The sequence below is a fragment of the Saccopteryx leptura genome, chromosome 6 (assembly GCF_036850995.1).
Source record: "Saccopteryx leptura isolate mSacLep1 chromosome 6, mSacLep1_pri_phased_curated, whole genome shotgun sequence".
Taxonomy (NCBI): Eukaryota; Metazoa; Chordata; class Mammalia; order Chiroptera; family Emballonuridae; genus Saccopteryx; species Saccopteryx leptura.
This window is the reverse complement of record NC_089508.1, coordinates 188,910,056-188,934,550: the sequence shown is the minus strand read 5'-3', so window position 1 is coordinate 188,934,550 and position 24,495 is coordinate 188,910,056. Positions and strand designations below refer to the sequence as shown.

At 52.1% G+C, this 24,495-nt stretch overlaps 1 protein-coding gene and 1 non-coding gene across 2 annotated transcripts in view; both read left to right on the top strand.

The window, feature by feature from the left end:
- Positions 1 to 24,495, top strand: part of SH3PXD2B (SH3 and PX domains 2B) — a 93,083-nt gene that overhangs the window by 29,277 nt on the left and 39,311 nt on the right. Inside the window, exons 2-4 of the mRNA XM_066388457.1 lie at positions 830 to 910; positions 12,930 to 13,005; positions 19,317 to 19,393. Coding sequence (XP_066244554.1) covers positions 830 to 910; positions 12,930 to 13,005; positions 19,317 to 19,393 — 234 coding nt within the window. The remainder of the gene's footprint in view (positions 1 to 829; positions 911 to 12,929; positions 13,006 to 19,316; positions 19,394 to 24,495) is intronic.
- On the top strand, positions 1,049 to 1,155 carry LOC136377852 (U6 spliceosomal RNA). Its single transcript, XR_010746472.1, has one exon. It is a non-coding gene; the product is annotated as a U6 spliceosomal RNA (small nuclear RNA).

Here is a 24,495-nt window from a genome sequence, read left to right as displayed (position 1 = left end):
GGCCACCGGCGTCCCCAGCTAGGTGCCTCTGACCTCCTCCTGCTGCTGTCCCAGTTTGCCCGAAGTCACCAGCACTGCGTTATTTTCTGTGTGTGCCCTGACGAGCGAGAAAGGTTGGATCGTGCCCTTCTCGGTCTGATCAGATCCGCACGCTATATCACACTAAGCAGATGCTGGTGGAAGGATTCGCAGATGGAGAAACTGACACCCAGAGGGAGAAAATGATTGACCCAGACCCTAATGAATTGGAGGAAACAGTGTGATGGCTTAGCTTATGAAGGACGTAAGGAGGCTAAGAGCCACAGGTCCCTGGGACTTCTGCCAGAAGCTCACGTTTCAAGAATGACTCTGGTGAGATAGCCGGGCCCGTGGGTCTCTAAATTGAGTGGGGAACGAGAAATCCTTACACTGCTGAAAATAACAGCACCCCCTGAGGGGAGCAGGGTGCGCATGCTTTCCCATCCTTGATTTCATTCAGCCCTTTGCACAGCTCGTAGAGGTGGAGGTTACTATACCCATTTTATGGAGGAAGAAGCTGAGCGTCCGAGTGAGCAAACAGGAACGGTTCCAGGGGTCGTCAAACTTTTTATAAAAACCGCCCACTTTTGCAGTGCTGGTCAACCTGGTCCCTACCGCCCACTAGTGGGCGTTCCAGCTTTCATGATGGGCCAATCGCCGCGCTGTTTGGTTGCACGGTAGAGACCAGTTGCAGAGCTGAGATTCAAACCCGGGTCTTTCTGACTCTGAACCTTGTGCCTTGCTCCCTGAGTCCTGGAGAAGGAAAGGACCCCGCCGGTGCTCACACCCGTCTCCTCTGTCCTCTCCGCAGGTCTACATCATCCGGGTCACGTGGTCCAGCGGCTCCACCGAGGCCATCTACCGGCGCTACAGCAAGTTCTTTGACCTCCAGGTAAGGGCGTGTGGCCTCCTGTGAGCGCGGGGAGGGAAGGAGTTTTCATTGGACTGACTTTCCATTTTGGCTCAGACCCTCACCCACAATGGACAGGCAGCGTTCTTTTTTATTTCCTGGAACTAAAAATGACGTCGCGTGCTCGATTGAGCAGCCCGTGTACTGACGTGAGAACAGTACAGGGAAGATGAGCACGGCTCCCACACAAGGATGACATGCTCATTTGTGGAGCATTCCATGTTTCAAAAAAAAACAAAAACCTAGCTTGCGGAGGACCCGGGTTCGATTCCCGGCCAGGGCACACAGGAGAAGCGCCCATTTGCTTCTCCACCCCTCCACCTCGCTTTCCTCTCTGTCTCTCTCTTCCCCTCCCGCAGCCAAGGCTCCATTGGAGCAAAGATGGCCCGGGCGCTGGGGATGGCTCTGTGGCCTCTGCCTCAGGCGCTAGAGTGGCTCTGGTCGCAACATGGCGACGCCCAGGATGGGCAGTGCATCGCCTGGTGGGCAGAGCGTCGCCCCTGGTGGGCGTGCCGGGTAGGATCCGGGTCAGGCGCATGCAGGAGTCTGTCTGACTGTCTCTCCCTGTTTCCAGCTTCAGAAAAATGAAAAAAAAAAAAAAAGATATCCATCACTTTTGGGACATAAGTAATGTGCTTTATTTATTGCTTTATTCTTTGATCGTCAATACTTTTCAAATGAAAGAAGGGCTACCTGTTGACTGCTCCCGAGTGGACATCTGGGTGGCTTTGGAGTGCAGACCTTGAACCTGTGTTTTATTTAAGGACACAAATGTGTCCAGTTGTGTGTGGTGAATGAATGAATGAATGAATGAATGACTTTAAAAATGAATGAACTAACCACCATGGGTGCCACCAGTCTCGTAGGGCACCCAGAAAATGTGGACAGCTCAGTATAAGCCCACTTCCCAGGGATGAAACAACTAGAAGTAGCTTTGTCTTGATGTCACTAAAGGCTAGCAACTCAAAGCAAGTGTGTCTGTATAAGAAGTCACAGTGCTCAATCTGACATAATGACATCTCAGGAGGAGATGGGAACCTGCCTGGCTTCCTGAACCAATGGTTCCTCCCGGCTATGTAGTGAGGGACCTGTCCCAGGCTGACTTTCTTTCTTTCTTCATTGTGCCAGTTAGGATGCTTCAGTTGCAGATGGCAGAAACCCCCACTCAGACTGGCTTAAGTAAATGGGGCTTAAATGTCTGAGGAGAAGGAACCTTGTGGGCTTCAGGCACGGCTTGATCCAGGGTTTTCTACCGTGTCTTTTCACCCAGCTCCTTCTGCTCATTCTGCATTTCTACTTCCAGTAGTGCTGGCTTTATCCTCAGTTCCCACATGGTTGCAAAATACTCTGGGCACACAGTCAGCAGAAAAGACTGAAAGGTCACTCCTCAGAAGTTCCAGCAAACACGAGGTTGTGTTTCATAGGCTCATCTCTAAGCCTGTCAAGATGATTGAGGCATGAAATGACCAATGAGCTTACCCGAGTCCCTGCTCTGCCCTGGAGTCAGGGGCTGGGGACTGAGACCTGGAGAGAACAGCTGGGATCATATGTAAAGTAGGCACTGCTGGGCCGTCAGAAGACAGCCTTTATCCAAGCACCAGCCCGTCTCCTTGCCTCACATGTTCTCTCTGAAGGTTGGGTGATACTAACCACAGGGATTCTTGGTTGTACAGACCTAATCTATTCCTGAAGATGTTTCAGAGCCTGGGTTCCATTATTTTCAAGGGGGAGGGGAGATAAGAATGTGCTCCTAACCAGTGTCCTGATTTCACCAAAACAACCTCCAAAGCCTAAGAACTGCCAAGAGTCATTGTGTAACGTGAAGCAATTGAGGCACCAGTTAAGAAAGTATTAACATTGCAATGGAGGTAGCGATGTTTTGTGGTCACTATGTAACAACATCAAACAGGATCATGTACAAATTATGTGTTTCTTCTGGTCTGCAGCACACATGCACTGAATACAAATATACAAGGAGCCTGTATGTTAAAGATGGTCAGGTACCATCTCAAATGGACTTGGCAGGAGCAGACACGGGGCAGGGAAGGTGGGAGCCCTGCGGGAACGGAAAGGCAGAGGATAGTGGTGATGCCTGCAGCCATGAGCGGGAGGCACAGTCCTGTATGGGACGGCCGAGATCCACACCCTCCTCCCCAGACCGAGGGTGTTTTTGCAGATCCAATATAGCAGGTCTTCAGAGAGTGAAAGTTGGGTAAACCGTTTGCAAGTTGTTAGACTGACTCTTCATGCCCTGAGGGTCTGCATAGAGATGGCTACCCGTATTTTGCTTTCAGAGGCCTTTTGCATGTGTGACATGTCCAAGAAAGGACACAGGGCAGAGAACATGGACCATGATTGCTCTCTTAGGGATTACTGACCTCCACAGGGCAGATACCCACTCAGCTGGCTCAGGCAGGAAGAGAGGCGCGGGGGTGCGCTGATGGGAAGAGTCAGGTGTGCCCATGGAACCCAGAACAGGAAACGGAGCCAGCCCCGCAGGAGCTCAGAACTGGCAGCAGAAGAACCCGGCGGAGGCCCGGCAGCTCCCTGGCCGGGGGTCATGGTGGCCACAGGCTCTGTCATCAAGCCCGGTTCCTTTTCCCAGCAGCCTCTCTATACCACCTTCCGCCACTTGCCTGTCGGCCCACATCCCCCCTCAAACAGCACCTTCGGTCCCCACGTGGAAGTGTCCTTCCCTGTTGTCAACTCAGTGTGGTTTCTGGGTGCCGATTCTGGTCTCCGGCCTTGAGAACCTCACATCAGAGTCCCGCCCCGAGCTGACAGCGTGTGTGATCCTGGGCCTCACACCTTGACTTCTGGGGTTACACAGACCTGGGTTCAAATCTCAGCTTTCTGCTTCTACAGGTTTCAGCTTGGTGTTGCCTTGTATGCTTCTGAGCCTCAGTTTCCCCATCTGCATGTTTAGAATGAAAGGACTGTCCTTGTGCATCTGGTATGACAGAGATTAGCTGTTATCTGCTGTCCCTCTGCTCAGAATGGACTTGGCCGAGGTGACATTGTTTGGGAATGTCTGGCCAGGGTACGATCACAGGGCTCCCTGGCCCAAAGCCTATGCTCTCTCCACTCTCCTGTTCTGACTCAACTTTCTTATTTCTACCAGAACTTAACAGGGAGGTTTTCTGCCCCGCTCAGCATAATTGGTAATAAGTGGAGGTTTGCTGTAACATAAATAGCTACCTCGGAACTGCCCTGAAACAAAGTTGTCTAAACACAGGACTTCGGCCGCCTTTAAGGAGTCCCAGGCGGGCTCCTGGGATGGGAAAGTCATGGAATTCAGAGGGTCCTGCTCTCCTGGAAGTGGCCTGCCTTCCACCCCCACCCCCAGCTCGGAGGGGGAAGCTGGAAGAAGTTAGGGCAGGACCCAGAGTCAGCTGTTCCCAGGCAAGGAGGCCAGCCCGTGTGGGGCTGCAACACCCTGAAGTTAGATGATTTCATGATTCCACCCTCCCCTCCCGGCTGTCTGGCGAGCAGCCTTGGGGTTTTTTTTCAGAAGTAACTTGGCTCAGAGAGTGTTGGGAGGGCCGAGGTTTTGTGTGGAGGAACAGCAAGGCCCGTGTGGTGTAATGGAAAAAAGTCAGGAGACTTGGGGCCCAGCCACCTGCGCTGTGTGGCCTTGGGCGCACCCCTTAACCCCTCTGTGCCTGGTTATCCTCATCAGTGATGGGGATGACGACAATAGAAACATCTGGCAATCCTGGAGCACTGACCGACTGCTCAGAGTCTAGATGGAGTGACTCACTTAATCCTCCCATCAAGCTTATCAAATTGTGCCGGGCCCAGAGAGGCTGTGTGGGTCACCCTAGGTCACACAGCTAGTAAGCACCAGAACTTGGATTTGAAGCAGGGCAGATGACACCCGAGTCCCAAGTCTTCGCCACTTTGCTGTCCAGGGCTCCTCTCTGTTAAATGGCTACTTCACAAGGTTCCTGTGGAGTTGAAAGCAACGATGTGTGTCGGGAAGAGGCAAACCCATGGAGACAGAAAGCAGAGGAGTGGTTGCCAAGAGCTGGGGGGTGGGGGGAGTGGAAGAGACGAATGGATACTTGGTATCTCCTTAGGGTGATGAAAACGTTCTAGAATTAGGTAGTGGGGATGGTTGTGCAACCTTATGAATCAACTAGCAACCACTGACGGTGTCTAATTTAAAAGGGTGAATTTTATGGTATGTGAAATATATCTGAAATTTTTTTTTTAAAGTGATGACGTGAGTGAGAGCAGTTTCTGGGCTGTCGCGCCCTGAGCAAATGTCAGCTGTTGGGATGATCAGGAATTGGCATAGTTTGGAGCAGGAGAGGGTGCCAGTTTAATAGACTGGGTTAGCTCCTGGGCTCTGATCCAAATGCTGCCAGCTTCTGGCTGTGTGAGGTCTTGTTTTAGTCAGAGCTGTTTTGGTTGCAGAGGACAGAAACCCAGTCAAGACGGCTTATTCAAAAAGAACATTGATTAGCTAAATGGAACTGAGAAGGCCAAGGGTCCTTGGCTTCAGGTGTGGCTGGATCTAGGGACCACCGTGTCAATTGGACCCGCTTTTCTATACTTGACTTTCTGGTGTCATGGCGGCCACGGGTTCAAACTGTATCCAGCAGGTCCGCTCAGTGACTTCGAGGAGAAGAGAACACTCCATCCGTTTAAGCAAAAGTCACATTGGTTCATCTCGGGTGGATGGCCAGCCAGTCAGGGCCAACCCAGGACTGCAGTGAAATGAGCATCACGCCATTGTGTGTTGAGTCACAGAAGCTTCCCCAGAAGATATCAGAGAACTGCTTTAAAGAAGGGGAAGTAGCCTGTAGGTGACAGGACACAGTAAATGTCCCCTCTGGTAGAGGCAGGACATTCAGGCAGAGGGAGCAGTCCGCAGAGAGGCCACCTTGGGTAAGACAGGAACGTGACTTCTCCCCTTGGCGGGGAAAAAGGACTTAGTCACTAGCAAGAATGTCCCCTTTATGACCATTCACCTCCTGATGTGATTTCCCGATTCTCTTATCTTAGAACAGCTGGACCCTGATAGGCCCGTCACTTCTGGGTGACATCTGGCCACGTGTAGGTGTAGGCAGTAGGACCGTGGGCTTGGAATGAGAAGCCCTGGTTTGAGGTCCCAGCTGTCTCTCTTACCAGCTGTGTGGCCTTGGGCCAGCCTCTCTGCCCCTCCCTTTCTGCCCCTGGTTCACTGTGTCCACCAGCAGAGGGTTCTGGCTGCCACTGTACCCAGCGCTCTCCTCAGGGACCTGTGGTGTTCAGAAAGGGACTTCCGTCCCAGCCAGGGAGCTCAGGCAGGGCTGGCTTCCTGAAGGAGGTAACATTTAAGCAGGGTCTTAACAATGAATAAAGCGTTGACCCACGGACAGGATGAGGGAGGACATCCCGCATACAGCAGTGGTAACCAACCCCCAGGCCGCGGACCGGTACCGGTCCACAGAGAAAGAATAAATAACTTACATTATTTCCATTTTATTTATATTTAAGTCTGAACGATGTTTTATTTTTAAAAAATGACCAGATTCCCTCTGTTACATCTGTCTAAGACTCACTCTTGACGCTTGTCTCGGTCACGTGATACATTTATCTGTCCCACTCTAAAGATCGGTCCGTGAAAATATTTTCTGACATTAAACCGGTCCGTGGCCCAAAAAAAGGTTGGGGACCACTGGCGTAGAGGTCACCAGGTGCGCAAAGGTGCCAGTGTGTGAGGGAGCAGGACTTGTAGCTGGGCCACTCTGCCCAGCAGGGAGCTCGTGGGAGATGCACCAGCCCCACGTGTCCCATGAGCAGGAAGACTGCACGCTGTGTGGACCCAGAGAGGGCTGCTTCTTGCGGGAGGAGTTGTTTCATGAACGCGTCAACTCACAGACCTGACAGCGCGCTAGAGGCCGCGTCTGGAGCTGCGCCGTCATCTCTCCCCGGGGAAGGGGACTCAGATCTGGAGGCAGGACAGGCTGGCCCAAGTCACACCGCAGACATCCTGTGTTTCCCGTTTCGGTGGAGCTAGGACTAACCTGTCTCCCTGAAGAGAGGTCGACAGCCCACGTGCACTTATGAGCTTTGGAGACTGTCCGGGAGCCCCCGTGTTCCACCACAGAAGCCAAAGGGAAGGGAACGCGGTCTCCCCTCTTTTCTGGGTGCAGGTGTTGAGGTGGCAGAACTGAAGAGTCCTTACTCCCGCTCGGTTTCCAGCGAGACCTCAGCCACCACCTGCTAGGATTGCACCAACCGTATTTATCCAAATGCAACCGTATTTATCCAAACGCCGCCTTTGCCGAAACCTCAGATACACTTGTCTCCCCCAGATGTGAGCTTATGAAATCGGGCTGTGCTTCTCACATGTTGCACACACTCCATGAAATGCTTTTTCCCTTCCATCGGAAAAACTGTTGCCGTGGCAACAATGTGTCGCTGAAGAAATACGGTAGTGGCCTTTTCCCACAGTTGGCTATTCTTTATTTGTAAAATAGGAAGAGGCAATACTGTGTTGGTCAGTTTCGTCTGAATCCAACCCAGGTCCTGTTGGCTGCCACCTGGAATGTAATTTCTCCTCTCCTGAACAATGGCTAGCTGAATCAGTTAACCATTTTTTTCTTCATTCATTTGTTTATTCATTGATTCATTCATTCTTTGCAGAAATATCTGCCACGTGCCTATGACATACCAACGAGGAGTGGTGGAGGCGGTCAGGATGAGGACACGCTGCCCCGGGCTGGGGAGGGGCAGTAAGGATGAGAAGTGGGCAGACCAGAGGGGCGTGGGCATGTCCACCGGGACCCCAGGTCACGCCGACGTTCAGGCAGATCAGCTCATCAGGGGGACAGCATCGCCGAAGATAACCCGCCACGTGTGTAGCACAGGCCCAGGTGCGTCACCACGTCCTGCTCTGAGGACCACGTGGCTTCCCGTCAGCCAGCAGCTGCATGTGACAGTCACCCCGGCCTTTCTTCACAGCCTGCCCTGGCTATTCTGGGACATGGGGCTCTGGTGAGACTGAGGGAGTCCAAGTCCAGGCCTCCGCTAACACGAACCACGTGTGAGCCTCCACGCCAGCCTCCACGGTATTTTCCTTGGCCGGCGCGTCTCCCTTCCCTCCGCCACAAGCCGGGGTCCTGAAAACTGCTGATGGAGAGTTCTCTCATTCCCGCGGAGGCTTGTGATGCGGCCGTTTGACGTGGCACCCTCTCCCTTCCTAACCCCGCCCTGCCACCCCCGCACGACTCGCTTTCCTCCTCGGTTCCGGTCCTCCCCCACCCTGAACACCACCTCCTTTTATTTCTGGGGGCAGGGGCGTGGTTGTCTGGTTTCCAAGAGTAATGAATCTGGTTGGGCTTTGCGGGGTATTCCTCCAGTCCTGCTGCTGCAGACAGCCTGGGTCGGGGTCCCCCTTGGAGGGTCCGTCCGGAATGCTTTCTGTTTCAAAGTCTGTGGTGGCCACATGTGACAGTTCCCTGGATAGAAGCAGCTGTTGGCTGGTGAACCTGGACACATTACAACCAACAGCAAAATAGCTCCCCTGCCCCTGAGTATAGCGGGTACCATTGGTCAGATGATAAAGAAAGTGACGTAAAACCCGGTCCAGCCAAGAGAGGAGGCCAAGTCTTAGAGTCCAGCCCTGTCCTGTTCAGGTGCTTCCCGCCAGTCACGTGAGGCTGTTTAGATGTAGATTTAAATGAATTAAAATGAAATAAAATTAAAAGCTGAGTTTCTCAGTCACAGAAGTCACGGGGCTCCCGTCGGGGACAGCACAGATATAAAACATTTCCGTCAGGACCGAAAGTTCTATTGGAAAGCCCAGTGCTGGCCACTGAGGGTACTTGGATAGACTGAGGTTTGCTGACCTTAAAACACGGCCTCAGGATGGAACGGTAGTCAGTCTTCAAAAGGAAGGACATTCCAACACATGATACAACAGGAATGAACCGTGTAGACCTGCTAAGTGAAATAAGCCAGCCACCAAGAACAAATATTGTATGATTCCACTTCCCTGCGATACCTAGACTAGTCAGCGTTTTGTCGAGTCAGGAAGTAGGATGGTGGTTGCCCAGGGCTGAGAAAGGGAATGAGGCGTTGGTGTTTCGTGGAGGTCGAGTGTCAGTTTAGGGTGACAGAGAGGTTCTGGAGATGGATGGTGGTGATGGTTGCACAACAAGGTGAATGTACTTAGTGCCACTTATGTGTTCACTTAAAGTGGTTGAGATAATCAATTTTATATTATGTATAGTTAACACAATTTAAAAAACCACACACACACACCCTCACAAACTAATAAAAATTATTCCCAAATAATTTTCCAAATAAGATACTCGTTATGGGCAGAGTACAAGGATGGTGGATTTCGTGTAGAGCACTAGGATGTCCCCAAAGAGTTCCCACTCAGCACTCATTTGCTCAACCACCCTGCCTGGCAGGCTGTGCTCCTCATTCTGCAGCTGGTAAGTCAGACTCGAGGGGCGAGGCGTCTGGCTGAGGACACACAGCTGGCACAAGGAGGCGTCGGGATCAAACTCACCGCTGTCTAGCCCCCACGGGTCAAAGATCTGTGGTTAGACTATGCAGCATTAAACCCAGGTCTGCCGCCTCAAATGAATAAGTAACACTTCTGCATTTTGGGCCACCCTTCTCTGGGTAGAAGCAAGTCAGGACAAAGCACAAGAGTAACTCCCTAAGGGAGCGCGGTGAGGACCACAGAGAGGACTGAACGACAGCCCCCACCATGTACATCGAGGAGGCCCAACAGGAACCCACCAGAATGGACATTTTAAGAAGTTCCTTCTGTGGCCCTGGCCGGTTGGCTCAGCAGTAGAGCGTTGGCCTGGCGTGCGGGGGACCCGGGTTCGATTCCCGGCCAGGGCACACAGGAGAAGCGCCCATTTGCTTCTCCACCCCCCCCCCCTTCCTCTCTGTCTCTCTCTTCCCCTCCCGCAGCCAAGGCTCCATTGGAGCAAAGATGGCCCGGGCGCTGGGGATGGCTCCTTGGCCTCTGCCCCAGGTGCTAGAATGGCTCTGGTCCCGGCAGAGCGATGCCCCCTGGTGGGCAGAGCTTCTCCCCTGGTGGGCGTGCCGGGTGGATCCTGGTCGGGCGCATGCGGGAGTCTGTCTGGCTGTCTCTCCTCGTTTCCAGCTTCAGAAAAATACAAAAAAAAAAAAAAAAAGAAGTTCCTTCTGTGGTGTCCCAACGTTGTCATGAATAAAGTTGAGAAGGGGAAAAGAAGATTTAGACAAAACCTGTGAGTCCTTAAGACACTCGATAGCCAAGACTAGGATTCCACTTCCTCTGTAGGATTCCATTTCTGCTTTTCAGTAGGAAGTGCGCTGTCGGCCTGTGGAGGGGGGAGGGAACTTTCCTCACTGCGGGCTGATGAGCTGATTTCCCTGTGCAGGGGACGCTTCCGAAACTGCTGCAGAGAGTGACCCTAGGGAAGGAGAATGGCATTTAGATTGAGGTGTGTGAACTGCTTCGACCACCACTTTGCAGTGTGACCTGAGCCAGTTCGCTGTCTCTTTCTGCTCCCGTTTCCTCACCTGTGACATGGGGTCCGTGCCTCTGTTTCACAGGGCTATTGTGAAGGTCAGATACAATCACGTGTATGAGAACTGTCGACTGCCAAACAAAGGTTCATAGTCGTTACCCGTTCTTATTTAAGATGAGTAATATGAAGCTTATTAAATCAGGGGCACTGGGCAAACGTCTCCTGAAGCTGCTCCCCCACTCCCCCGAATTTCACTCGGTTGTATTCTTTGCTTCGATCAGTTTTTATTGCGTGCCTACCGTGTGCCGGTTCCGAAAGGGAACCAGCGTGTCCCAGCGAGGCCACTGCGGCCTCAGCAGATGCTGAATGACGTGGTCCAAGCACTTCCTCATCCCCCCCCCCACCCCCAGTGCAGAGTAGGGACCGTGGGAAACCACAAATAAATCCACAGCCTTGGATAGTCTGAATTTTGCTGACCTGTGGGGGTGCTGGCCAAGCTGAGCCTGACCCTCCCTACCTGGGGGTGTCACGTCACAGTATTGGGGAGGCAGGCAGCTCCAGCCTGGGTGAATGGCCCTGTTTCCCGAGTGCTGCGGAGCAGTCCTGTTGCACTGTCCCCGTGGCATCTCAGAGGTGGGTGACGTCTCCGCGGAGGAGCGCATGAGCTTTGGACTCTGGCCCCGTCTCCTGCTGGCCACAGGCTCACCAAACGAACGTGTCTCCGCCTCCCAGATAGTCAGGTCCACCCTGAAGGAGTATGGGGAAGCTTGGGTGAGAGGATGTGTCTAAAGAATCTGGTCCACGCTTGGCACATGTGCACGTTTCTCTTCTCCCCTGCTTCCGGTCCTCTCCTCCCCCCGCCCCCCACGCCCACTCCGCAGCTGTGCTTATTTCTCCCCGGCTGTTCGAAGCTTCTGTCCCTCTGCTTGAATCCTGGGCCCATGGGCCAGTCAGGATGGGTCAGGATGTGCTGCTATGACAGGTAGCCTCAGTGTTCAACAAGGGTTTATTTCTCACTCGGGCTGCATGTCCATCAGAGGTCAGGGACCCGGGACCCTCACTCCAGGACCCTCACTTGTCAAAGAAGCCACTCTCGGGAGTGTGGCCTGTCTCCATGGCAGAAGGAAGTGGAGAGCGGTGAGTCACGCACCACTCATAACTCTTCCATGCCGAGTGACGCATGTCTCTTCTGCTCACATTTCATTGACCACATTTCATTGACCACTTCAAGGGATTAGAGAGGTCCAAATCCACCATGTGCTCCAGGGAAGGACCAGAAATCTAATGACAGCATTCATGATTCCACAGCAGCCCAGCTTTAATCTATAAAGTAACCCTGCCCGTCGGTGTCGTTATGACTAACTTAAAGATGAGGCTCGAGGTATGTCCCTTCCCCATGACCGCAAGTAGCAGATCTTTTGTGATTTGGTATATTAAATCAGATATTTCACATTCATTCCTTGAAAGATCAGAGAGGCACTCACGTCACTATTAAAGGTTTTCGTTTGGGGTACTCCGTGTCCGTGCCTCCTCTGTCCCCATGGCAGCCTCTACCTCCCTCTCATGGCAGCCTCTACCTCCCTCTCATGGCAGCCTCTACCTCCCTCTCACGGTGCCCCTCACCCCACCCTGCAATGGTCAGTTTCCTTTTCAGTTTCCTGGTCCACTCTCTAGACCAGGGGTCCCCAAACTACGGCCCACGGGCCACATGCGGCCCCCTGAGGCCATTTATCCGGCCCCCACCGCACTTCCGGAAGGGGCACCTCTTTCATTGGCGGTCAGTGAGAGGAGCACATTGACCATCTCATTAGCCAAAAGCAGGCCCGTAGTTCCCATTGAAATACTGGTCAGTTTGTTGATTTAAATTTACTTGTTCTTTATTTTAAATATTGTATTTGTTCTCATTTTGTTTTTTTACTTTAAAATAAGATATGTGCAGTGGGCATAGGGATTTGTTCATAGTTTTTTTTTATAGTCTGGCCCTCCAACGGTCTGAGGGACAGTGAACTGGCCCCCTGTGTAAAAAGTTTGGGGATCCCTGCTTTAGCCTGTGCGTCTGTCATCGCCAAACGCTGTGGGCCGGGACCGAGCCAGGCGCGGAGCTGTCTGTTGAGCCAACCTGGGGAATGCTTAGTGGGGCGGGGGAGCGTAATGATCGGATCTCAGTGGTTTGCTCCTCAGCAGCACCTGGCAGTTCTTAGGAAACAGGATGACCCGCCCTCTGTGGAATCCTGGTGGCCCCGGAGACATTGTCACATTGCAGGTCCTGTGGCTGGAGGCCTCTGGAAAAACCTAGAATGATCTCTTCCCAGCTCTGGGCCTTCAGGAGTCTGGCAGCTACGGACAGAAAGAATTGTTTCTGTCCTGGCCAAATCCTAGGTCCCGTTGACATGGCTTCCCCCATTAGGTTGGGTTTCTGAAAAGCTTAACAAAGTGAGCTTCTGTGGATCAGGTCACATATTACAGGTAATTCCTTCACATGTCAGAGGTCCACTTATCATGACTTTTGGTCTTCTCCCCCCTTACAGATGCAGATGTTGGACAAATTTCCCATGGAAGGAGGACAGAAGGACCCCAAACAGCGGATCATTCCCTTCCTGCCAGGTAGGGGACACGCGCTCTGTGACGGGTCCTGTGCGGGAGCCGGTGCAGCTAGGGATCTGAGCTCGTCCTGTTTGGTGCACTGACCCAGTGACCAGAGCCTCAGTCAGTTATGGAAATCAGTGACTAAGGAGAGTCTAGGCCTTGGGGTTGCAGATGCTGCACCATTTATTAGCTAAGGCAAGACACTTCACCTCTGGGAGCCTCAGTTTCTCCTACCTCTAACATGGGCATAATTCAGCCCATAAACTTTTCTACTGAGTGGCAGCTAGGATAGCGACCATACCCGTTTCCTGTTGCTGTGTAATGAATTGCCACCAATTTAGTGGCTTGAAAAATCACCTATTTATTACCTCACAGTTCTCTTGGTCAGAAGTTCCAGTGGGCTTGGCTGGGTACTCCTGTTTAAGGTCTCACAAGGTCTGGGCTGGGCTGGGCTCTGAGCTTACCTGGAAGGTAAGAGTTGAGGAAGAATTCAGTTCCTTGCCCCTCTGGAACCGAGATGCCTGTTTCCTCGCTGACCGTCTGCCGGGCTCCCGGCTTCTGGGGGCGGCTTGCCTTCCTCCTCGACAGCCCCTCCGTCTTCAGGCCAGCGGTGAGGCATTGAGTCTTTCTCGTGCTTTATAAGTCTCTGACTGTCCCTTCTGTGACCCGTCGGGAGAAAGCCGTTTGCTTTGAAGGGTTCTTGTGATTACGCTGCCCTGCACCGCCACCGGCGAGTGCAGGATAATTCCCTCTCTCAAAGTGAGCCAGGCGTGTCGTGTAACAGGGTTCCAGCAGAGAGATCCCATCACAGTCCCAGGCTCAGGGGGTGGGAAGGGGAGGGTGTCTTTGGAAGGCCAGTTTACAAATTCCACCTGGTTGCCTACCACGGACCTTCTGAGCGCCAGGCACCATGCCAGCGCTGGGGAAGAGATCATGTAGTAATGGCCCCTGCTCTTCGGGGCATTCATATACCTCCCTCCTCCCCTCTCCCCCCTAAAATTTCCTACCAAAGGAATAGCTTCAGGCCTCAGCTCAGAAGTTGGGCTGCCCAAACCCGTGCTATTGTCTCAGTAGCTCCCGTTGGTTGGAGCTGACCCTGTGCCAGTGGCTGAGCTAAGTGCTTTATATTCATTGCCCCACTAAGTCCCCAGAGCCGCCCTGCAAGGTAGGGGCGGCTGTGCCCGTCTCAACAGCTGCAGACACCGAAGCGCAGAAAAATGAGAATGGCTTGTACAAGTGGCAGGGCTGGGATTCAGGCACGGGTCTAGCTGGCTCCAGAACTTGGGCCTGCAGTCTAGAGGCCTGAGTTCAGTTCCCAGTGCTTCTCATCCACTCTGTCACCTTGGGTGAATTACCTCAGCACGCTGAGCTTCATCGCTTCTTTGCAAATTGGCGCTAATAACGGTGCCCGAGTCACAGGGTCGCTAGGAGGGTCAGGCGAGCGCCCGGCACCGCACTAGCGGCAGCCCAGCGCTACCCGGGACGTCTGTGTACTGAGATAATCGGCAAACTGACGATCACCCCGAACCACAGGTCCTGGGAGCCAGGAGGGCCTTCAGGTCTTTTTCACGTTGCATAAGAAGGAGCAAACCCAGCAGTAGTTGGGGGGGGGGAGGGTCTCCCCGGGTCCCACGGGAGCTCAGGCTGCTCCTCACACCCTCTCCAGGGTTCTGCCGTTGGCACCCGAGTGGGTTCTTCCAGATGCCGTCATTGCTGGGCGGGTGCAGAGGCAGGCTGGAGGTGTCTGCCAGGCCCCCATCTGCTCGGAGGATCATCCGCCCGAGAAGAGCTAATGTTTTGAGTTCTTCCGTGGGGAAAGTGTGCAATCGCACTGGAATTTTCTTCCCTCTTGGAGAACAGCGGGAGTGCCAGCAGCCGCCGCCAGATGTCAGCGCTCCAGAGCACGTGCTCTGGAGTCGAACGGACCAGCCCCGTGACCCCAAGTGGACGGCGTCCACCCTGCCCCCCCCAGCCGCACCCCCCGTCCTGCTGAGCCTCAGCTTCCACATCTGTGCAGTGGGACGGGATCCGCCTTCACAAGCTCCTCTCCCGGAGACATCGTGGGTTCTCAGGAGAGGCAGAAACGGGGTCCCGTGACATCCCCTGGGAATTTTCTTGGTGTTTTAGATCATGAGGTCGTACCTCACACGGTCAGTGCGAGTATTCAAATTGACCTGGGCTCCATGTGTAGGTTTTTCTCCAAGGAAGAAGGCAAGGAAAGTCTTGACTGGGCGAAAGGCAAACCCAGCTCTGGAAACACTTCCCAGGACAGGAAAGAACTTGAGCCGACCCTCTCCCAAGCCCCTGAAGGCTTTCGTGGTTACGTAATTCTTTTCCACCCACGGATTCATGAAAATGCTGTTGTCAGGGACTCGGCCCAGTTTCCCGGCCCAGGACACCCACTGTGGCTCGGAGAGCTAGCTCCCCCTGGGCCCCGGACGCCTGGAGTGTCCCTTCTCCGGCCACCCCTTAGCTTTTCCCTGAGGCCTAGGCCGAGGTCAGGGACCTGTGGGAGGAACGTCCCCTCTCCTCGGGGTCCCTTTTCTGTCACGAGGGCCAACGGCCACACGTCAGGCAGAACAAAAGCGCGTCTCATGCGCGCACAAAGGCCGGGGGAGGGGAGAGCTGCCCTGTGCAATTTTCCACCCCAGCCAGAGCTAGGGGAGCCAACTTGGCAGAGGACGCAGCTTGAAAATTAAAAATTACAGTTTGGCCTTCCTCCACGGTGGAAAACAAAAGGCGGCCATTCCCACCAAAGGCTGTTCTCCGCTCCGAGGACCCTCTCCACCCCAGGCAGGCTGGTGGCGGCGAGGGCTGGGCGCGGGCTCGCTCGCCCTCCTCTGCGTGACTCACACCGAAACGTTGCCTCTCAGGTGCAGACAAGGGGCCGTTGCCCCGTCGGGTCTTTGACCTGGACACGCTGGCCTCACAGTTGTGCCCTGTGGCCGGGGACCGAGCAGCGACTCCGGCTCGGTGGCCGCCGAAGGACGAGTTCGCCCGACGGGAGACGGGTCTTAAGAAACCGAGGTCTTCCGAGCAGAGTGTAATGCAGGGTCATCCAAAGTGTTTGGAAAAATAAAGCAGAAAGCGATTACCCTTTCATGTGGGTCTGTAAGCCCTGCGCTGGGCGCGTAATGGGATGACCATGAAGGGATGGGGGCTACGCCCCCATGTTACAGATGGGGAGCCCTGGGCTCTGGACGTCCACGCGTTTCCCAAGGCGGTGCAGTCAGCGCAGGGCAGCCCGGGATTCGCACAGGCTTCCTGTCCCACTGAGGCTGCACAAGGAGGGGAGAGATGCCTTCGTCACACTGAGGGTGCCCAGTTCTCTGTCCTTACCTCTCAGCCCCTGCAGGCCTGCCCTGAGCGAATTCCTGGTGTTGGGGGAGGCCCTGGCTGCCTTGCTGACGAGGGTGGGGGTGGGGGGGTCTAGCACCACGCCTGCTGTCAGTATTCTGAGCCGGCTCACCGCCTGCTCAGGGCTCTGACCCTTCCTCTGACTTATCAGCAGGGGGGAAATTACAGCCACAGGGGACCAAGTGTTTTCCGTAGAGTTGCCTCTCCCTTGTTCTGAGCTGGGGATTAGAGGGCGGGGAGCATTTGTTAGGCGAGATTTCTCTTCACAGACATCCGTCCCTTCCTCGGGGCTCAGGACAAGCCTAAGGGTTCTCACAGTGACTGTAGGTGGGGGAGGGGGCTGCCAGCCCACTGGGTTTGGGCTTGGGACGCAGGCATCCTGCACTGTGGGGGGTGGGGGTGGGGAGGTGCTCCCACCCAGGGGAGGACTGCCCACCCAAAGTGTCAGCAGGGTCTCTCCCCCCATTGGTGGACAGTGACGGTCAGCGGTCAGCGCCAGGAGGGCAGACTCCCAGCGTGGACGCACAGAGGGTTCGTGGAGAGACTGCACCCACCAAGTGGATGAGGGGTCGCAGTCAGTTCCCGGCAGCCAGGTTGCAAACCCTTCCCGCTTTGTGGCGTTGTTTGCTTTTTTTTTTTTTTTTTTTTTAAACCAAATGACATGAACATTTTCTGATTCAGGAAGCTGTTAAATGTTTATGGTAGGAACTTTGGCAAAAGTATGAAGAAAACAAAACGTCTCTTTCTTCCACCCCTCAGAGATCAACACGCTGAACCCTAGATTTTCTTCTAGATTTTTCTTTCCTAACAAGCATGGAGTATCAGAAATTTGACCGACTCCTAAGCAGAATTAAAACTATCACCATCATAAAGAAAGAAGATTCTTACTTATTAAGGCATATAGGAATACGTAATTTATCTCTCTGGGTTATTTTGATTGGAACTGAGCAAAAAAAAAAAAAAAAAGACAATTAAGCTGATCATATCTACCTAATTTCATTTTTCTTTTCTTTTCTTTTTTTTTTTTTTTTTTTTTTACTTAGAGACAGGGACAGACAGACGTAAGGGAGAGAGATGAGAAGCATCAACTCATAGTTGTGGCACCTTAGTTATTCATTGATTGTTTCTCATTTGCGCCTTGACCAGGGGTCTTCAGCCTAGTCAGTGACCCCTTGCTCAAGCCAGTGACCTTGGGCTCAAGCCAGTGACCTTGAGTTTCAAGCCAGTGACCTTTGGGCTCAAGCCAGTGACCATGGTGTCATTTCTATGATCCCTCGCTCAAGCCGACAACCCTGTGCTCAAGCTGGTGAGCCCCCCGATCAAGTCAGCAACCTTCAGGTTTTGAACCTGGATCCTCAGCATCCCAGGCTGACGCTCTATCCATTGTGCCACCGCCTGGTCAGGCCCTGATTTCCTAATAGTGCTTTTTCACCTAAGAGCAAGTGGATTATTTTAAATGTTGAATTAGCTAAATGGTCCGTTGGGGCACAACTGTCCCCTGCCAGCCTGCAGTGCAAACCTTTCAAAGTCGATCCGCTTTTGTCCGACACCCCTTTGACTTCTGTGCTGTCGTGAAAACGCGAACCTTTCCTTCCATCCTGTTCCTGCTCACCCAGGCTTGGCCTGGGGAGACCGCAGACTCACAGGAGCCGTGTTGGAACGGTGCTTCATCTCTCCCCGCCCTGCCAGCCAGGTGACCCACACTCCTCCCCTTGACCTCAGACCAGAATTGGCGGAACCTGTAGCGTGTCTTCGTGCTCTGCTGTCTGGCGAGCTGCGGTCCCCCCGTGCTTTTCCTCTCTGACCCCTGGACACCTCCCGGGGGCTCTGCATACGCGTGTCTGAGGGGCCTGTCTCCCTCTCCTGCCTCTTTGGCCCCCTGCGATGTCTTTTTGCTGACTTTGCCCACCCCTGCCTGTGTGTGGCACATGCAGAGCCTCGAGCCTAGGCTGGCTAATCCTGGGTGCGGGCACTTGGCTACCATCTCCCGATGGGACTCTTGGGAACCCACAGATGTGCTGTAAGCAGACCTGACCCATAACGTTTCAGCGTCTTGGCTATTCCCAGGGACCTTGGGTGACATCACTTACATACTTGTCTTTGCCTATGATGCACATCCTCTGCCTGGATGTCATATTGGAGGCTTTGGTACCTCACTCCAGGGCTCAGGATGTCACCAGGCAGGTAGTGGATGGACCCTTGGTATTCAGTGAGGTAAGAAGGCTCGAAATCCTTCTGTTGCAAACACCAATCACGGAAGAAACTGGAGGGATTTGTCATCTTTGCATGTGGAAGCCACCTTCCCACATTGATCAGATGGTGAGGGCACAAAATTGACTAAGGCCCAGTCGGTCCCTGTGTGCAGAGCCCCACAACGGGTAAGAATGAAGACCAGTAGGTCGAGAACGTGATACCTGCAGTCAGAAAGAAACGAACTCTGAACCCGTGTGACGTGGACACGACTTGCCCCTCAGGGCTGGTGGACGAGGCTGGGAGGCAGCATGGGGTCTGGGGAACACGCGTCTAGAGCAGAAAGGTGCCCAGGAAAGAGGACGGGGTGGGGGAGACTGGACTGTTCGGTGAGGGCGTATCTGAGGTTCGCCATACCTCCCGGCAGCCTGAGAACCCTAGAGCTGGACCGAGGACCTCCGATCATCATGTCTCCCTTCCTTCTTCATCGGGTAGGAGCGCCTTCCTTCCGCAGATCGGTTCCGGCCTCCTTAACTCATCGACACGTATCTACCAGGTCCCTCTCCCTCCAGCCTTTGCACGAGAGTTGTGAACAGGGCTTTGGAAGACCACGCATGGGGTCAGCCAGGCCCTGTGGATGTCCAACAGGGGATACTGATGACAGCCAGGAATTTGGGTACCGGTCAGGCCTACCAGAGACAGCCGCATCACCGCCCCCAGCAGTTGGCTGAGAGCTCGTCACTGCTCCCTGACAGTGCTGCGTGTGCTCTCGTTCTGTGCAGGCAAAATCCTCTTCCGACGAAGCCACATCCGGGACGTGGCCGTCAAGCGCCTGATACCGATCGACGAGTACTGTAAGGTAAGTCCGAGAGCGGCCAGCCTCCCTGTGTCTCGGGCCAGCCCTGTGGGTGGGGAGGTTTTTTTTTTTTATTTTTATTTTTTTCTTTATCTTTTCTGGTTCTAAGATGCTTATTGTGAACATCTGCACAGTTGAAAGAAATATAAAGAAATTAGAAAAAACAATCAGCTGTGATCTTTCAGCTCAGAGGAAACAGTTACGAAGGTTGTTATGTCTTTCCTTTTTCTTTTTTTTCGCTTCTGCGTGCATTTCTTTATGGTGTTGAGACCAATCCATCTATGTTATGTTTGTTGCTCTTTCTCTTTTCTTTAATATTGTAATGCAAGAATTTTCCATACTGTTAAAAAAAAAAAAAATCTAATCGTCTTGAGCCTTCTGTTGCTGGCACCATAGTATCCCGCTGTGTGTGAATGAAGGACCCAGAAGTTCCTCAGCCAAGCTCTGTTGCTTGCACAAGGCTGCTGGTTTCCAGTGCCTCGAGTGGCTTAAAGAGCAAGGAGCCTGCCTTTTGGTTATATTTTGTGTGCATTGAGGCTATGGTCGGGAAGGAAGCGTACCTTTGAGTTCGCCTAGCTTCCCTCAGCTTTGGTGTTGATTTCTCTAACTTAAAAATCATGAGCCTTTGGGATGGGAAGAGGGAGGAAGAGCATGAAATACCTGAAACATGGAGTCGCAATGCTCTCTCCCCGAGATCAGGAACAGAGTGGGTCCGTTTGCTCTTTCTCATCACTCCCGTTCTACTTTGAAGTTCCAGCCAGGGTAAGCAGGCACGAAAAAAAGGCACGGAAGGCAAAGGCGTGCAGGCTGGAAAGCAAGAAGTAAAAACATCGCAATTTCACGGATGGCGTGATTCTACTATAGAAAGCCGCAAGGGACCCACAAAAAACCTATCAGAATTGATCAACGGGTTCAACAAGATTGCAGGATTCAAATCCAGATGCAAAAAAAAAAAGATCAATGGTATGTTTAAACATATGCTAGTAATGGACAACCCAGAAATAAAAGTAAGAAGATAATTCTGCTCACAAGAGCATCAGAAATAATTAAATACTCAAGAATGAATGAATGAAAGAAGTACAAAGTTTGTACGCTGGCATTGTGGAACATTGCAAGAGAAATTTTAAAAGCTCTGAGTGAATGAATGGAGGCACATTCCTTTTTTTTTTTTTTTTACAGGGACAGAGAGAGTCAGAGAGAGGGATAGACAGACAGGAACGGAGAGAGATGAGAAACATCAATCATCAGTTTTTCCTTGCGACACCTTAGTTGTTCATTGATTGCTTTCTCATATGTGCCTTGACCGTGGGCCTTCAGCAGACCGAGTAACCCCTTGCTCGAGCCAGTGACCTTGGGTCCAACCAAGCTGGTGAGCTTTTTGCTCAAACCAGATGAGCCCGCGCTCAAGCTAGCAACCTCGGGGTCTCTCGAACCTGGGTCTTTCCGCATCCCAGTCTGATGCTCTATCCACTGCGCCACCGCCTGGTTAGGCACATTCCGTATTTATGGGATGGAAGATCTGGTGGTTTTAAAAACGGCAGTTGTCTCCCAATTGATCTACACTCAATATAATCTCTTGTCAAAATCCTGGCAGGCTTTTTTTGTAGAAAATAACAAGTTGATCCTCAAGAATTACACAGGGAAATGCAGGGGACCCAAAGTAGCCGAAACAAGTTTGGAAAAGAAGTAACTCAAAATCGGAGGGTTTGTGCTACCCATTTTCAAACCCTCCTTCAAAGCTACTGTAATCACGACAGCGCAGTACTGTCATAAGGATAGGCATCTAGGTCACTGGAACAGAACTGAGAGTCTAGAAGGAAATTCTTACACACTTATAGGCAAGTGACTTTCTTTTTTTTTTTTTTTTTTTTTTTTTTAGAGAGGAGAGAGAGAGAGAGATAGAGAGAAAGAAGGGGGAGGAGCTAGAAGCATCAACTACCATATGTGCCTTGACCTGGCAAGCCCAGGGTTTCGAACCAGCAACCTCAGCATTTCCAGGTCGATGCTTTATCCACTGTGCCACCACAGGTCAGGCCAGGCAAGTGACTTTCAACAAAGGGACCCAGAAATTCAATAGGCAAGAATAATCTTTTTTTTTTTTTCTTTTTTTTTTTTTTTCTGAAGCTGGAAACGGGGAGAGACAGACAGACTCCTGCATGCGCCCGACCGGGATCCACCCGGCACGCCCACCAGGGGCAACGCTCTGCCCACCAGGGGGCGATGCTCTGCCCCTCCGGGGCATCGCTCTGCCACGACCAAAGCCACTCTAGCGCCTGGGGCAGAAGCCAAGGAGCCTTCCCCAGCGCCCGGGCCATCTTTGCTCCAATGGAGCCTTGGCTGTGGGAGGGGAAGAGAGAGACAGAGAGGAAGGGGGGGTGGAGAAGCAAATGGGAGCTTCTCCTATGTGCCCTGGCCGGGAATCGAACCCGGGTCCCCTGCACGCCAGGCCGATGCTCTACCGCTGAGCCAACCGGCCAGGGCCAAGAATAATCTTTTTAACGGACAGTGTGGGTTCATAAAACATCCACGTGCAAAAAAATAATAATAATAACTTGGATCCTTACCTGACATCCTGCATAAAACATCAACTCAAAGTGGATCACTGACCTAAACATAAGAGCTAAAACTTCAAAAGAAACCATGAGAAAATCTTTGGGACCTTAGTTTAGGGAAAGAGTTCTTAGCTACAATACCAAAAGACAAAAACTGTCAAGTTTGACTCCATTAAACTTAGAAACTTCTGTACTTTAATGAAGAGAATGAAATAATGTCCCACAAATTAGGAGGAAATATTTGTAAGTCATCTATATATGATCAGGGACTTGTTATTAGCACTAGATAAAGAACCCTTGCAACTCAGTAATCAAGACAGCCCAGCATGACCAGGCAGGCGGTGGCGCAGTGGATAGAGCGTTGGACTGGGATGCCGAGGACACAAGTTCGAGACCCCGAGGTCACCAGCTTGAGCGCAGGCTCAGCTGGTTTGAGCAAAGCTCACCAGCATGGATCCGAGGTCTTTGGCTCGAGCAAGGGGTCACTCAGTCTGCTGTAGCCCCCTGGTCAAGGCACATGTGAGAGAGCAGTCAATGAACAACTAAGGTGTCGCAACGAAAAACTGATGATTGATGCTTCTCATCTCTCTCCGTTCCTGTCTGTCTGTCCCTATCTATCCCTCTCTCTGACTCTCTCTCTGTCCCTGTAAAAAAAAAAAAAAGACAGCCCAGCATGAAAGTCAGTAAAAGATTTGAATGAAAGGAAGATATGCCATGGTTAATGTGCACAGGAAAAAAGGTTCAACATCATTAATCATTAGAGCAGTGCAAAAATAAAACCATGAGATACCAACACGGTCACCAGAATGTCCATAAACGGCAAGACAGACAAGGCCGAGGCTTACTGACAGTGCGGGGCAAGCTGCCGCCCTCTTTCTGGTGGAAACATGTGATGGGAAGCCGCCTTGGAAAACAGCTTGGCAGTTCCTTCAGAAGTGAAATTTATGCCCCTGGATGGAGAGCTCAGTTGGTTAGAGCATCATCCCAAAGCATAGAGGTTGCCGGTTCGATCCCCGGTCAGGGCACATGCAGGAACAGATCGATGTTTCTCTCTCTCTCTCTCTCTCTCTCTCTCTCTCTCTCCCTCTTTCTCCCTCACAGCCTCTCCTTTCCTTTCTTGCTAAAATCAATCAATAAATTTTGTTTTAAAAGTGAAATTTATCACCTGACCACTCCTAGGTCAGATGATAAATTTAATACTCAAGAAAATTAAAAACTTACATTCACACAAAGACTTGGATGCAAGTGGTTCATCGCAGTATTAATTCATAATAGCCACAACTGGAGACAATTCAGATGCCCCTCCTTAGGGACCAGATAAAATGTGGAATGGCCACGCCATAGAATGCTATTTGACAATAAAATGCCATGAGATAACCAATCAACACTGCCACACAGATGCGTCTCAGGAACAGGAGGCTACATGGGAAGAGTCAGCTGAAAAACACCGCATTGTGCATGATTTCACTTACATAAAATGTGCAGAAAAGGCAGATTTCTAGAGACAGAAAGCAGATCAGTGGTTTTCTGGGTCTGGATCTATTGCAAATGAGGGTGGGGGAGATGTTTGAGGTGACGGAAAGTTCTAAAACAAGACTGTGGTGGCGGTTGCACAACTCTGTAATTTACCGACTATCACTGAATTGAGTGTACTTATCACGGGTGACTTTTATGGTTCATAAATTATACTTTAATAAATCTTTAAAAAATGTAGGGGGGGCGGACAGTGAGGGGAGAGATGATCCTTCTCAGGGCACGAGACGTCAGGAAGGGGTAGAAGATCACTCCTGATGGCTCGTCTGCTCTTTGCCGGCCGGGACCTCGTTTCCTCTCTCCCGTGACCATGACGAGTAGGTTTTATGGCTCCATTGCGTAGCTGAGGAGATGCAGGCCCAGCCAAGCTACTCACCCACAGCAGTGTTGACTGGTTGGAGAGTTGAACCCAGGCCTTGGCACTCACAGACCACTCACGGCCTCTCTAAAGAAGGTAAAAATCCAAGCCCTGGCTAGATAGCTCGGTTGACTAAGAGCATAGTCCCGAAACACGGAGATTGTTAGTTCGATCCCCAGTCAGGGCACATGCAGAAACAGATCGATGTTCCCGTCTCTTTCTTGCTCTCTGCCTTCCTCTCTCTAAAAATCAATAAAATAAACATTTTTTAAAAAAAAGTAAAAATTCAAGAGGCTGAAATATTTAAGCATATATTTCATAGAGGCAGGAACACTCAGACTTTTCTCCCTTTGGGGGATAGAGCCTTAAAAAGAGATTGGGGAGGTGGGGCAGGGGGCAGGGACAGTCATTCCGGAGCAAAGGTACCGCTCCTGTCTCCCGGCTCCCAGAGGAAAGTTCCGGCGTCTTCCTCTGGTCCCTTCCCAGACGTCAAAAAACTGAATTTCCTTTGTCCAAGTCCCTGTTGGCAAGGACTTGGGACCCTTGGGCTCACCCTGCCCAGCTGGGAAGTTCGAGCTGGCACCTCGCCCAGAAACGGCTGTCTCTCAGCCCAGCGGTCCTTCCCCCGCCTCCTCCCCCAGCCCACCCAGCTCCTCTCCAGA